The 14,461-nt window shown below is 36.7% G+C and overlaps 1 protein-coding gene across 6 annotated transcripts in view; it reads left to right on the plus strand.

Moving 5' to 3' along the window:
• The window catches only part of grik4 (glutamate receptor, ionotropic, kainate 4), a 647,123-nt gene that overhangs the window by 425,175 nt on the left and 207,487 nt on the right, over positions 1-14,461 (plus strand). For all 6 annotated transcript variants that reach the window (XM_087284137.1, XM_087284133.1, XM_087284134.1 and 3 more), the window contains one exon: positions 9,760-9,925. In XM_087284137.1, coding sequence (XP_087140263.1) covers positions 9,760-9,925 — 166 coding nt within the window. The remainder of the gene's footprint in view (positions 1-9,759; positions 9,926-14,461) is intronic.

Here is a 14,461-nt window from a genome sequence, read left to right on the forward strand (position 1 = left end):
TCAGTTCTGTCTTGTCATCACCCTTGTCATTCCTGTGTCTCCTGTATTGTCGTTGTCCTTCCAATTGAGTGTTTGTAAATGAATCTACGTGTTTGATAAATCCTGTGATCCATTTGCCTTCCTGAGTAAGCCAAGGCATTACAATTACTAAATTTAATTTGTTTGTTTAAATTCAGCTCATACAAACTGTTTGCATCCACTTACCTTAAAAACATTTAGTAAATCCAATGAATCATTTTCTTCAGTCTGTTGTGTCTTATTATCTTTGCAAATTTCCTTACTGACCTTATATCTGTCTTTTTTATAGAACATTTATTTTTAATTTTTGAAAAAATCGGAAACTAAAAATCATTTAAAAATTTTGTGAGTTCTCACATTGTCATTGATAATCAGGTGTGTGTAATTTACAAACAACACATGCTAATTCGGTTAAATCATGCTTGTTCTGGACATTAAATAATCTCTATTAATTGATAAACACTGTTCATGATTACCTCAATTCAGTTCATGTTTATTTCTATAGCTCTTTTACAATTTAAATTGTGTCAAAGCAGCTTAACACTGAAGTTTTAGTAAACTGAAACTGTGTCAGCCCAGTTTTCAAAGAAAATACAAACACTGAGGAGCAAATCCAGCGAGCTCCACAAGTCCCAAACCGCCAGTGGTGAAGAACAAACTTCACCAGTTGACGAAAGTGAAGGAGTTAAGTGTCATTAAAAGTAGCATGTAAAAAGGGAACAAAAAGCTTAGCTACAAAGTTAATGTCTTTAGTAAACCCTGTTTAATTTCAGTTTGTTTGCATTAGTGCAACTTTTTAATAAATCTTGCCCTATGTCTAACTGGCTTGAATTGCTACCCTTGAGTATCAATGAATTGATTTTCTGTTTTACATGGAGTGCAGCACATTCGTCCACAATGGCTGAATGCATGAGCAGAGACTAAGGGAGGGCCACACCTGCAGATCCCGTCTGCTAGGTGATATTTAAAATTGACCAAAGATCACTTGTCTAATTCACCTCTATTCACCATGGCTTCACTGCGTCACAGTGTAGAATAAAAGACTACATGCAGCTTTAAAATCTAAGAGTCTTTTACAGGATCTATGTTCTTTGGAACCGGCAACGATGTTTGCGAAACAGAGCTTTTTTTTCCTTCGAGTAGGTTGATCAATGAGAATGTGGTCAATGCTGAGCTTTCTCTCAAGGCCTTGGCGGCCCTTTCTTCCCTTTGCTCTCTCCTCCAGAGACTCCTCACATTGCCTCCAAAACATGATTACTCCACTTAGTGCTTGAGTGTGTGTGTTTTTTCCCCAAGCAGCCGACTTCCCATGGTCCATTGCACCACATTAGAGAGGTGTGCAATGTCACGATCATTCACAATACCCCTCCAGCCACTCAGCCATCCCCATATGGCCGATCTCCATGTCTTTGAGTAATGGCGCTGCTTTCTGCCTCTGTTCGCCCCCTCCAACCTGTAAGGCCGAGCTAGAATGTCTTTGTGCTTGGCTGCCAATCTTGAGCTTGACACCGGACAAATAAGGCCGACTTTACAGTACGTCCAGCTGTATCTGTTGACACTGTGGCCTAGGTAAAAATTCTGTGATCTTTTATTAAACATGATTTTGTTCCTTTGGCACGTAAGGGAACAGATGTAAGATCTCATTATACTTTACCTTGCCATATGGCATCAAATCCCTAGAGTTCCCTCCTGAAACCGTCCACCCTTATGGATGTTTTCTTTTTTCACTCAGAGCTACAGGTTGAACGCAGTTGGACAGCCTTAGACTGTAGAACCAAGTCTTGCTTTCCAACCAGCTGGTAAAGGTAGAGGCAGTGTGAGTTTTATCTGCAGATTTTCTTTCAGCACAGCATCGCAACAATCTGCACAATTTCATGGTTAAGTGAGAAACCCTTATTTGTGCCAAATGACTTCACAAATGGCACTTTGTGAAAGCAACACATTTCCCTATGAGATTTAAATTGATTATTTAAATAAGCCAAGGGACGTTTTAAGTAACATTCATGATGTTGCAGCAGCTTTCGTTATTCAGAGTTGCATATTTTAGTCTGGCAGGCTTGCGGTAATGTCCTTTAAAACGCTATTCAGATGACTTCACTGAAAACATTTTGGACATTAAGATAAAAGGATCAATTTGCTCAAAGCATACAAACTCAATCAACCGAATTGTCTGTTGAAACAGTTGCATTATACTGTAATTCACAAGATGCTGTCCAGTTATTTGACAAATGTCCAAAATGTAGCATCTGTTAAGTGCCTCAGTGTTCATTTGTACCAGGTCAGCATGTTCCAGCTGGTGTAAACGAAACGTTGGGCACATGTACTTATTCTGCAGTGTTGCGTGGCTGTTTGCCTGACTTCAGTGAGCTGCTTTTGGCCTGCACCGGGCCCCTCATTAAAAGCCTGTCAGCAGTGCATCTGTAGGCCTGACAGCCACTCTGTCAACCCACAGGAGCAGACAGCGCACGGACAGACAGATATTACCCTCATACACAACTCTCCCTCTGGCCCACAATTCCAGTGCTGCAGCCTAGATTGGCTTCAGCAGGGCAAGAGTTTCTATTTACGCCCTGGGAATGATGCTGATGCATATGCAGTGTTCTGTTTCCACAAGAAAAAATGGCTTTCAAACCCCTTTCAGCACCATGCTCCATTTCCTGTCCATACATCGGGGATATGTACCGTGTATATTTGAGCATGCAATGAGACATTAGAGTGTGACAGCTGTCTGAATGTGAGTCTTAAAGGAATAGCTCATGCAAAAGATGAAAAACTGACATCATTTACTTAGCTACATGTTGTTCCAAAAATGCAAGACAATTTATGGAGGTTTTTGAAGAATGAGTTCTTTTGCTGTCAGTTACAATGTATAGTACCTTTAGCTTTTTTTTTTTTTTTAGTTTAGGTCTAACCAGGAGTGCAATCCTGGTTAGTTTGTTGCTTTGTACTTGTACATGTGTAATGACAATAAAGTTGAATTTAATCTAATCTAATATTTGAAATACAAATGAAAATGACATTTTCTGTGCTACTAATGAGAGTTCATTGCATCAATTTTTTGTTCATAATAAAGTTGTACAAGAAGGTATTAAAATCAAAGGCGGCTTCTTAATTACAGGAACACAGTGATTAGAGTCACATTGAAAAAATAATGGAGACCGGTCTTGATACTTTATAATAATGAACTTAGAATACACAAATGTATAACATTCTATGCCTGTAAGAAATGAGATGCTGGTGTCTTTCTGTTGGTCCTTCATGCATATTGTTACAGTCCCAGCCCAGCATGTGTATGACCTTGTTTTGTTTTGTCTGTTGAGGCTGATTTATACTTCTGTGTCAAGCGCACACGTATGCTACAGCGCAGCCTATGCGTGGTTACATAACCCACCCCATGGCTGTCGGCAACACTGACGTGGACATTTTAGAAAATGTAACTACACTTCGCAACAAGGCGTAGTGCAAACTCTGTGATTGGTCGACTTGGTACCGATGACGCATGTTAGTGGAGGGGACAGCCGCGCGAGACTGATGCAGCGGGTGTTTACAAGTGTCGAGTCTCATAAAGACTAAAAAAAAAAATCCATAGCCTTGCGTCAGCCCGGAAACACAAGCTCGTGCGGCAGGTCTATATGCGTGTGTGTGTGTATATTTTTATGAAATACGGTAGTTTACTGTAAAAATGAGAAATTACTTTTATGGTTTTTACCGTATTTTTTACAGTAAAATACTGGCAACCACCGCTGCTGTTTTATCACCTTACATTTTACGGATTTATTTTTTATTGTGTGTGTGTGTATGTGTGTATGTGTGTGTGTGTGTGTGTGTGTGTGTGTGTATATATATATATATATATATATATATATATATATATATATACACAAAGTTATAATAAGTGATTTGTTTTATCTTTCCCATGATTACAGTACATAATATTTTTTCCAGGTACAAGTTAGTACTAGTAAGTTTAGGTTAATTAGGTTAACTAGACAAGTTTGGGTAATTAAGCAAATCATTCTGTAATGATGTTTTTTTCTGTAGACTATCGGTAAAAAATATTGGCCTCAAAAAATTTTAACTGCTTTTATTCTAGCCGAAATAAAACAAATGCGATTTGCTCTAGATGAAAAAATATTATAGTAAATAATGTGAAACATTCCTCGTTCTGTTAAACATCAATTGGAATATATTTGAAATATTTGAAAAAGAAAAAAAATCATAAATATGTGTAATAATTATGACTTCAACTGTGTGTATATATAGGTACCTTACAAAGATAGTTTGCACATATGAATTTCAGCCAATAAATGTCATTCTTGTGTTTATACCTTTTTTACCTATATTTAAGGTGAATGTTTATTTTCATCATGTTATTTGTAGGGAAACTCCTGAGATAAACAAGTTAAATGTAATGTGATTAGACGCTGACAACAGAGGTGCGGATCCAAATGCAAGGTTTATTAACAGGATGGTCTGGCAGGCAACAGTCAACAGGGTCAAACAGATGTATAAAGGCAATGCAGAGTCGTAATTATTAAACAGCCGAATGGTCAGTACAGATAGCAAGCAACATAAACAAACAAACAAGGCGAGGGTCAGAACACAGCAAAGCAAGACAAGGAAAACGTGCCGTAATATTTACAACAAAAGTATAACAAGACTCAGCACTGAAGTTTGTGTGTGTGTGTGTGTGCTATTTATAAAGTCCATCTAATCAGTTCATGAGCAGCTCCCTGCCGTGTGTGCGTAATCAACTGAATGAGGAACAGATGTGTGTGAGCGGTGCATGACTGGATATGTAGTTCTTCAGGGTTCTGCACAGGCTGGATCGCTGGTGACTGTGACATTACATCCCTGAACTGTAAATAATAGTGATTATAAAATGCTTCCCTCCTCCTTTATTTAGTCTGCATTCAACGTATTCCTAATATTAAGAACACATTCAGCTTCTTTCATGTGTCCTCTGTACTTGCAGTCTTAAGAACTGGAGATAAACTTTGTCAGTTGGTGATGATGAAGTTCAGCTAGAACTTTAGGACAGGCAAAAGTGTCACGCATACTTGCTTAATGCACAAGAAATAATGAGGACTGTTCTTTCAAGCAAGCATGCTTGAGTTTTTATTTGCCATGTTTTGTTTTCATTTGCCATGTTTCGTGTGCCATACTATATGCATATGAAGATAAATGTTTATATATGATCCTAAATGAAATATGCTTTTCTTATAAAGATTGTATTTCTTTTTAGGAAAAGTATATTGAGCACCTCAGTAAAACACTTTACAAATACAGATACACTTGCATATACATTATTAATTCATACTTGTACTTGATAATGCATACACTCACATGAGTTAATATATGATTCATCAAGAATCAAAACCATTTATTAATAATTATCACATAAGCTACTATTAAAATTTGTAATTAATTTATGATTTGGAAATTGGAATCCATGTTGCGTGTGAATGTCAAAACAAAATGGCATATTACATAATGAGTTGATAGTCATGCTTGTCTTACAAGGTCAAAACATGATAATTTCTTAACAGATCATTAGCTAATTCTTAATTAATGGGACACTGGAAACTGAAATGAATAGCCCATTAAATTAATTAGTTAAGTAACTTTAATTTACAGTATTATTTAATGCTTTATGATGATAATGAGTTAATGATGACACATTTAGTAAGTAATACTGTAGCAATTCATATTTTATTGATACAAAATATGTTATTTATACAAATTGACTCTTCTTTTTAGATGCTGATTGTGGTAATCCAGCATGGTCTTCTTTTCGCCTAAAATTGGCATTATTTCACAGCCTCCGATGTTTGTGTTCAGTAAATTCACTTTCATAGAAAAGAATAGTTTATTTATATTGCCTTTAACTTAAAATAACTGAACATAAACACAGGAGGCTGTAAAAAATGCTTATTTGAGAAGACAACTTAAGATGGCACTTTCAGACTGTACTCTTCATATGTAAATGTGTGTTTGGTAGAATCACACTTGATGTAAAATAGGTACATGATTTCACAAGCATAAACTATGCTTAATATCTTTATTAGTGTGAACAGAGAGTGTTACAATATCTTTTTGACATTTTGAAGGTGTTAACGTGTTGATGTAATGTAACTAAGGGACAAGAAGGAAAAGGTATCATGAAAATATATACAATTGATTAAAGTCATAATTTTTGGGTGATTTTTTTTTTCTTATTATTTTTAATTGGTGAATGAAGAACCTGACATACTTGCTCAACACGTTCATTTATGAAGGTTAGTAAACAAACAAACAAGGAAATATCCAAACAGTCAAATAAATCAACAGACCCAATTAAAACTAGAATGAATGATTTATTCATAAATCTGACTAATTTTGTATCTAATCCAACTCATTGACTTAAACAAACAACCAGCGCAGACTTTAGGATTACTCCATTTGTGTTCCATAGTCTTATATTTATATTTGGTGGAGTTGTCTTTGATGTTGATATTCCCTAATCATTGCAAATGTTATGCTTTTCTTCATATATTGATATTAATGATGGTTGTTCAAAAGTAAATTCTTTTTTTCTACTTCTACTTCTGCCTCTCCTTCTGACTAAGACCCTTGACATAACATCTTCAAGTCTGCTGGAGTGAGTCTGCATGTGTTCTGTATGAAATGGCAGCTCATTAAACCTTTGCAAAGTTCATTTCCCTGCCAACCATTGTTACCCAGAAGCTTGACATGAAGCTCTGTTTGAACTGTTAATTAGTTTAAAGAATCAAATCTCACTCTAGAACAGGGCCGTCCAGTCCTTTTTCTGGAGGTCCAATGTCCTGATATTCACTCTAGCACAGTTGTTTAGACATTTATAGTCAATTTGAAGAGCTTGTTTATCTGGTTCAGTGCATTAAACCTTGTTAATCATTGTAAATGTAATATTATGTTAAGAATAATTTTCAGATTGGAGTTAAAAATTTGTACAAATGTTTTTATTTCATCATATTTTATTATTTTTATTTAATGGAATCTGTATTGAAATAGTTTCAGTAGTAGCCATTAGATCACAAATCTCACTGTTCGGATAACACTATGATTTTTTAATACACAGATGAGACAAATGTCAACTGCTTTCTATTTGTACAAAATTATTACTGCAAAAACTAGTTTCAGCAACCAGAACTTAGAACCTTTACCATAAACATTATTGTTTATATTTGAACTATAAGCTGTTCTCCTAGTATTTCTGTTATTTAATTGTTTGTAAAAAACTGAAAAAGTGTAAAAACTAAACCTCTCTCGATCAAACACAGATTTGAACACAGTGCTTCGAAGGATTAATAAACATATGAAATCATTATCATTTATCATTCATGTTGTGCGGGTTTGAATTGAGATCACAATCTTTTAATGTTTAATTGTGCAGCTTTAAACTGAATGCATTAATGCAGTCTAAGCAAACAGTGACAGAAAACACTACCTAAGACACTAACACTAAGCTAAGAAAGCATTTAGGTAGGTCCCACGTCATTTTTTTCCGTCATCATTATATTTTACAGTGATGCCAAAATGTTTTCATATACGTGATTTGAATGACGTGGGAAGCAATCTCTTTGCAATTATTATAAATGTTGGATTAACCTACAAGTTCAAAAAAGTTATTAATCTACAGGTCACATGCGTTCCGAACTGTGGGTTGTGATCCATATGGATCTTGGTTGGTTACACCGATGGTAGCCATAAAATGGAAATGCATTGTCAATATATTTCATATACAGTGTTTTAATATATCTCAATATTTTAACTTTTTAAAAAATAATTAAGAACCTAAAGAAATATTAAGATTTAATAGTTATATAGAGCAATAATACTTTGTTTAATTTTGACGTAGGAGGTACCCTTTGTTTGAAAACAAAAAAAAAAGGAAAGTGTTAAGCCTGATTTACACTTTCAACTGGCTTCACGTTGCGAACCTCCGCTGACTGCACTTTACCCTCAAGAAACAGACAAGGCTTTTATACTTGATGCGTTCGCCATTGTGATATTCTTTAAAACGACAGGGTGCAGTCAAAAGAAACCCACTGTAAACCCACTGTATATATATATATATATATATATATATATATATATATATATATATTATTTGAATGATTATAAAGATTTTTTAAAATCAAGCTTTGATGCATCACTTGTTTTTTTTTCATATCTTGGTCAGTTTTTCTTTTTAAAGTTTATTAAAATACTGGTCATCTGGTTATCCTTATGATCACTCATGGACAGATCTTAAAGATGTCTGTACAGTGGTACTGTTTCAGACAAAATCTCTTCAAAGTCTTTCATCTTTAACTTAAATCAAATGGGGTGCTGCTCGAACTGTTTGCACTAGTCCAAAAAAAAATTGTGCACTCCGCCAGTCGAAATCATGTCGCCTGCACCCAAAGAGAACCTCCGCAAACACAGCAATAATGTCACATTCACTGTGTGCACTCAAGCGAACTAGCGGACGCGTCAAGTATTAACCAGTCTTAAGGGTCAATAAAAGTCAGAGCGCTAAAGGACAGTTACTCTCAAGCAAAATGTCTGGACACCCCATCCTCTAGATCAGATCCTGGAGGGCCAGAGTCCTGCATAGTTTAGCTCCAACTTCCTTTAACACACTTGCATTTGAGTTTCTAGTATGCCAGCGGCCATCCAGGACCGAGTTTGGACACCCCTGCTCTAGATAATCTAGAATAATCTAAAGTTTTCTTTTATTCTTTAAATGTTTTTGCCACTCCTCACTGGGCCAGATGTCACCATGTTGAATTACCTTTGAATAACCTGAGCCTATGTACAGAAGAGCAAGTCAGATTATAGTGGCTATTTACACGTTAGCACAGGGACTTTGGACAGATGGGATGTTGTCTGGAAGTCAGAACAGGGAATAGAGGAAAACATCTCTGAGAGAGAGAGAGAGAGAGAGAGAGAGAAAGTTGGTACCTTGTACATGTCTCTCTACTGCAGCGAGCCCATTACCAGTCTTTGCCCGAGCCCTCCATCTCCAAGAATCCCAGTTGTCCCCCGAGTACCAGGGATCCAGCATGCCCCATCCATCCACACTGGCGGGGACTCCATTACGCCCTGATGGAAAGCGATGGAAAACCAATTGGGGATACAGGGCCGTGGAAGTACGATGCATGGTCACACGGGCCGCCGCAGACAGGCAATCTGCTGTGATGAAGAGGCCCTTTACTGAGCCCTCCTGCGTCCTCTAGGATCCCCTTCAAGCCCCACTGAGCCCAGCACCCACTTTTTCCCAAACACATCAGCAGACATCAAATTACAGATCGCAGGTCTCGGTGGACAGAGAGATATTTTGCATGGTGCGCTATTTCTGTTCAAAGTCTTCTCAGAGATGTCAAAGGTCAATGCGCATGCCCTCTATCTGAATAAACAGAGGGTTTCTTCCTCAATCGTCAGGCAAAATCTGTTTTGGTTTCATCTAGTTTTACTGTTAATTTGCATGCCTTCAGAGAGCGGCTTTTGAAATTATTCAAATGAGTTTGTATTAGTTTTAGGCATAAAGTGGATCTAATTAGTCTGATGAGAATGCGCTGATTCTGTTGCACAGTCACTCTTGAGACCCGCATCACAGCGCGGTAAACAAAACGCCCTCCTGTAATGTTCTTTCATTCAATTTACCTGCTGTAACAGACTAACAAGAGGGGTCCTGCCGGGCTCATTTTCTCTGTCCCTTTCTGCCTCTCTGTGCAGGTGCCCTACGTGAAGGTGGCTCCGGAGGACATACTCAAGGTGCAGTTTCCTCGCTTTACCACGCTGGACCTCAGGCCCACGAACACAGACATCAGCATGGCTGTAGCTGGGTTGCTAACTTTCTTCAACAGCAGCACATCGTGTCTCATATGTGCTCAGGCTGACTGTGAGTATGACATAGTTTCTGTTTTCATGAAGATTCTTTACCCTTGTTATGTCTAATGTCACACAACACTGATTCTGGATCTCTGGATCAGACGTTGGACCTTTTTCACAAGCCTGTTATAACGCAATTACAGTCATCAGCATCTGAAATTCTTGAAAGTTTTTAATATTTAGATTTTTTTTCTAGAAACATATAAACATTTATACACTGTAAAAAATAAATCCGTAAAATTTATGATAAAAAATCGGCAGCTGTGGTTGTCAGTATTTGACCGGTAAAAATAATGTACAAACCGTAAAAGTATTTTATCATTTTTACAGAAAACTACTGTATTTCATTCATTTATAGAGGTAATATGTCTGTATTTTGAATTACCAACATCGACACATCACATCTTTTGTTACTCAGATAGACACATTAACACAGCTATGCAGGTGGCGATGGGAAAGTTACATAATGAACCAATGCATATCACAAACAACTTTTCCCACAAGCAGAAAGTGTATCAGTGACTACGGTCACATGGACAACAATAATTCGATTTTAATGCCATTAAGACATTATTCAGATTAGGAGTCTACCATGTAAACAGCGATTTTTGATTAATTTAGCCAGATTAGGGTCATAATCAAACTAAAGAGAAATCGAATAAAGACATATGGAGTATGCAGATAGATTTTAGTCCCATTATTGAAGTGCAGTATAGACATGTAAACACCTTAATCGAACTATTACCGTCATGTAGGGCTTTTCGCCGGATAGTCCACACACACACACACACACACACACACACACACACACACACACACACACACACGGCTGATTGACACTCTTTGCACCTACCGGGTCAGTGGAGACCACAGACACCTGCATCATGAAATGCTGAGTTTTTTAACTCGCAGTCAACAAATTCGATTACTGATGTCCATGCAAACGTAGTTATTGTTTAGAAGGTGCTCAGTGTCATTTACACAGCTACTAAACACCAGTATGATAACACGCATAAAATTAAAGGCATGAAATACACACTGTTTATTAACATTAGATGTTACATAAATCTGTGATGTACATAACTGATGGGGAAAGAACAAAAAAGATCCATAGTAATGTCAACAAAAAACATACAAAATGATGTGCCATGCAGGGAATTCTGGGAAAGTAAATTTATGGTTATACATGATATTTATTATGAAAACATACTGTTAACCAGATTACAGATTTTTACTGTAGCATTTTTACAGTTTGAAATCACGGCCATCATGTATTTATGTACATGTATTTATGTATTTACATCACCTTTGCTTTTGTGCGAGGCGTTTCTAATGCAGCGTCTATGGAACAGGACAGTAAATTTGACGTTATTCTCTCCTCTGGCTGCTATCATCAGTCTCACAATTTTTTCTCTTTTTTTTCAAAGCCTTTATAACACCATCGTGAAGTTTTGATTTTATTATTTGAGCAAATAAGAATGTTAAAAAATTATTTGTTGTATTCTTTCATTCACTGCTCTGTACGTTTGATGACTTCCGCTATGGGGAGGCTCAACAAATAGTACTAATAAATGCTCATGGAGTACTGTAATACTTAAAATTCATGATCGTATTAAATGCCTAATATTAGATAGACAGAAAGTACAATTTTTTATGAATTGATAAATTATTGGTGGCTGTGATACAGTAAAGTCAGAGATTGTAGTGTACAACATGATTTTGTGGCAGATTTAATGTGTGATATGACCAAATATTCATGAACAAATATTTTCTCAATTTGAATGAGTAGCAACTTGGAGCTGAAACAGCATTCCATACATCACAACTTAACATGCAGATTAGATATCTGTTAGGTATTGTGTGTATATTAGGGCTGTCAATTTACAACATTAATTTAATTAGTTATGGAAAAGCAAATTACGCTATGCATGTCATCTTGCATTTCATACACTACAGTTCAATAATGATGAAGAGATGATGCAGGAGAACAACTCACTGTGAAGGAGGCAATTATATGCTCCTTCAATTCAAGATACTGGAGCAAAAAATGACCCGATATGAGTTTTTGTCTCTTATTTTTGTCATGTGAAAACATCTCACAGTTACAATATAACATGAACAATGAGTCTAATATCACAGAGGGCTAATTTTATTCTAACTAGCACCAATGAAAATGTTATGCTGAGTTTATACAACAGTTCAGTAAATAAGTTCATATAGTTTGGGGACTTTTGCAAAGTTTTAGCAAGGGAATGCTACCTATAAAGCCACAGCAGAACTGTTGCACAACTCTGATTAAAACATGCAAGTGTTTACTTTCTGAATGAACACATATATTAATCAGCTAAGCCAATCATTCAATCTTTCATTCATAAAGATGCTTTTATAATTACATGCTGAATGAATCAGTCTGTTGATTGAATCAAATGAATAAATTACTTAATGACTTTCTCATTAGACATTTACTGCCACCTACTGGCAGTTTATGTTCCTTATTTAGCGGATTATTTCATTAAAGGGGTGGTCCAGAATGTTATTTTTAAGGCTTGGTTGTGTTAATAAGATGCAAAGCAATGTGTGCTCATGTTTAACTTGAAGGAAATCGTGTTATTTTTTCATAAATCTCACTTTGATTATACACAGCTACTCAGCTAACATGAAAACGACTGTCATATTTCCTAGTTTCTCTAAAAGGCCCACCCTCAAGTGACTCTGATTGGTCATCATCATAATATGCTGTGATTCGCCGATCGGCTCCACGTCACGCCCTGACAAGCACGCGCGTTTTGTGTAAACAGTCAGTCAGTCAGTCAGTCAACACGTGTCTGTAACGAGTGAAAATGGGATGCGGCTCCTTTAACTGTTTCTGTGCCTTTTAGTGTGTTTATGCGTGTATACGATGAAGTATCTGTAACACGAGAAGCGCATGTGCGCGGGAGAGGTTTTTATTGTTCTTTTTCTCTCATGCTCGGATTAAGTTATTTTCTATGGTGACAGAATAAAGCACAAGATGTGAGATGAGACCTTTGTGAGCCTGGATTGATTTGTTTTTGATGTTACACTCCAGTTGGGAAATCATTGCTGTATTTTTTTTAAATCAACGCGTTACAGGACGTCTTTCATGCATATGCGGAATATGCCTGTGTAAGTAACATGAATCGTTCACATATCTTTTGCGACTTCATTGTCCGAGTTGTAAAACGCATAGCAAAGCTGCCTATAGAGAGAAACTCTGCCGTCTCCCACAGAGACGCAGGTGCTGGCCAAGAGTGCGTGTATGTGTATGTGTGTGTGTGCGTTTACAGCCGTTTGATAAATATAGATTTGTAACGTTAGCTAAGTCGTTAGCGGTTACCATAATTTCCCGTTGTTTACATCTTTGCTACAACACACCGTTAAAGTTAGACACTGTACATGTCATGATCAATTTTAACAAATAAAAACACTTACAGGTCATGACTCAGAGTTCACAGCGTCTCCTTGCTCCATCTTTGAGGAGATTTTAACTGAATCCAGCACTGAACTGGGAGAGATTCTGGAAGCTGTGTTTTGTCAAATCATGCTTGCTATGTATTTTATAGTTCTCTGGAACATAATTAATATTGAACTGTAAGCACTTCTGTGTTTGGGTCGTGTCATTTGGAAGCCCAACAACAGAAACAGAACAGCTCTGTGGAAACAGCAGGATGGCATTTCTCTCTCTGCAGTAACGTTACAGCGCCTATGGCCACGGCCTTTACCTGCGCAGTGTGGGATGCGCAATAACGAACTTTTGTGATCTCACAGGGGGCGGAAGTATTTTTTGTAGTCCCCAAAATTCGTTAATTGTAGGCGTTGCTAAGCTAACTCTGTACAAATCAAGGTCTCCCTTTGCATTAAACTTTGAATATTTTACATTCAGAGATGCTGTTTATGTTCACACAGCTACATTACACATCAACTGAAGTTTAAAATATAATATCGTAGTGGACCACCCCTTTAAACTAAATATTCCTTTGTGGCCATTGTGTAATAAAATATTACTTGATGAGTGTTTCAAGGGGGGGGGGGGGGGGGGGGGGGTTGTGGGGGGGGGGCAGAGTGACAATTTAAAAAATCTGACAAATGCTATCTCATTTATTTAATTAATTGCCACATCGTGTTATAAAATAGAATTTCTAATTCAATGGATCGCACATACTGTACATACTAGACTGTGAAAATTATTGTACAGTACAAGACTGCATTTATTTTATGAAAAAAAATAAATGCATTATTAAAAAGCACATTTTGTAACAAAATTTTATGCATTATTTAGCTGAAATAACTTTCATTGTTTTTTTTTTTTTTTTTTTTTTTTTTTCTTTTCCAGTGGCAATTACTATTAGTCTCCCATGGTCCATGATACTTAGAAAATCATTGTGCTGATTTTGTGCTCAAAATCTGCTCTTATTATCAATTGAAAATGGTTGTGCTACTTAATTACGTGTGGGAAGTTTGAAAATTATGCAGGACTCTTTGATAAACAAAAAGTTAGATAAACAGAAAATACACATCCTACACAAAC

The sequence above is a fragment of the Danio rerio genome, chromosome 15 (assembly GCF_052040795.2).
Source record: "Danio rerio strain M-AB ecotype USA chromosome 15, GRCz13ab, whole genome shotgun sequence".
Classification (NCBI taxonomy): Eukaryota; Metazoa; Chordata; class Actinopteri; order Cypriniformes; family Danionidae; genus Danio; species Danio rerio.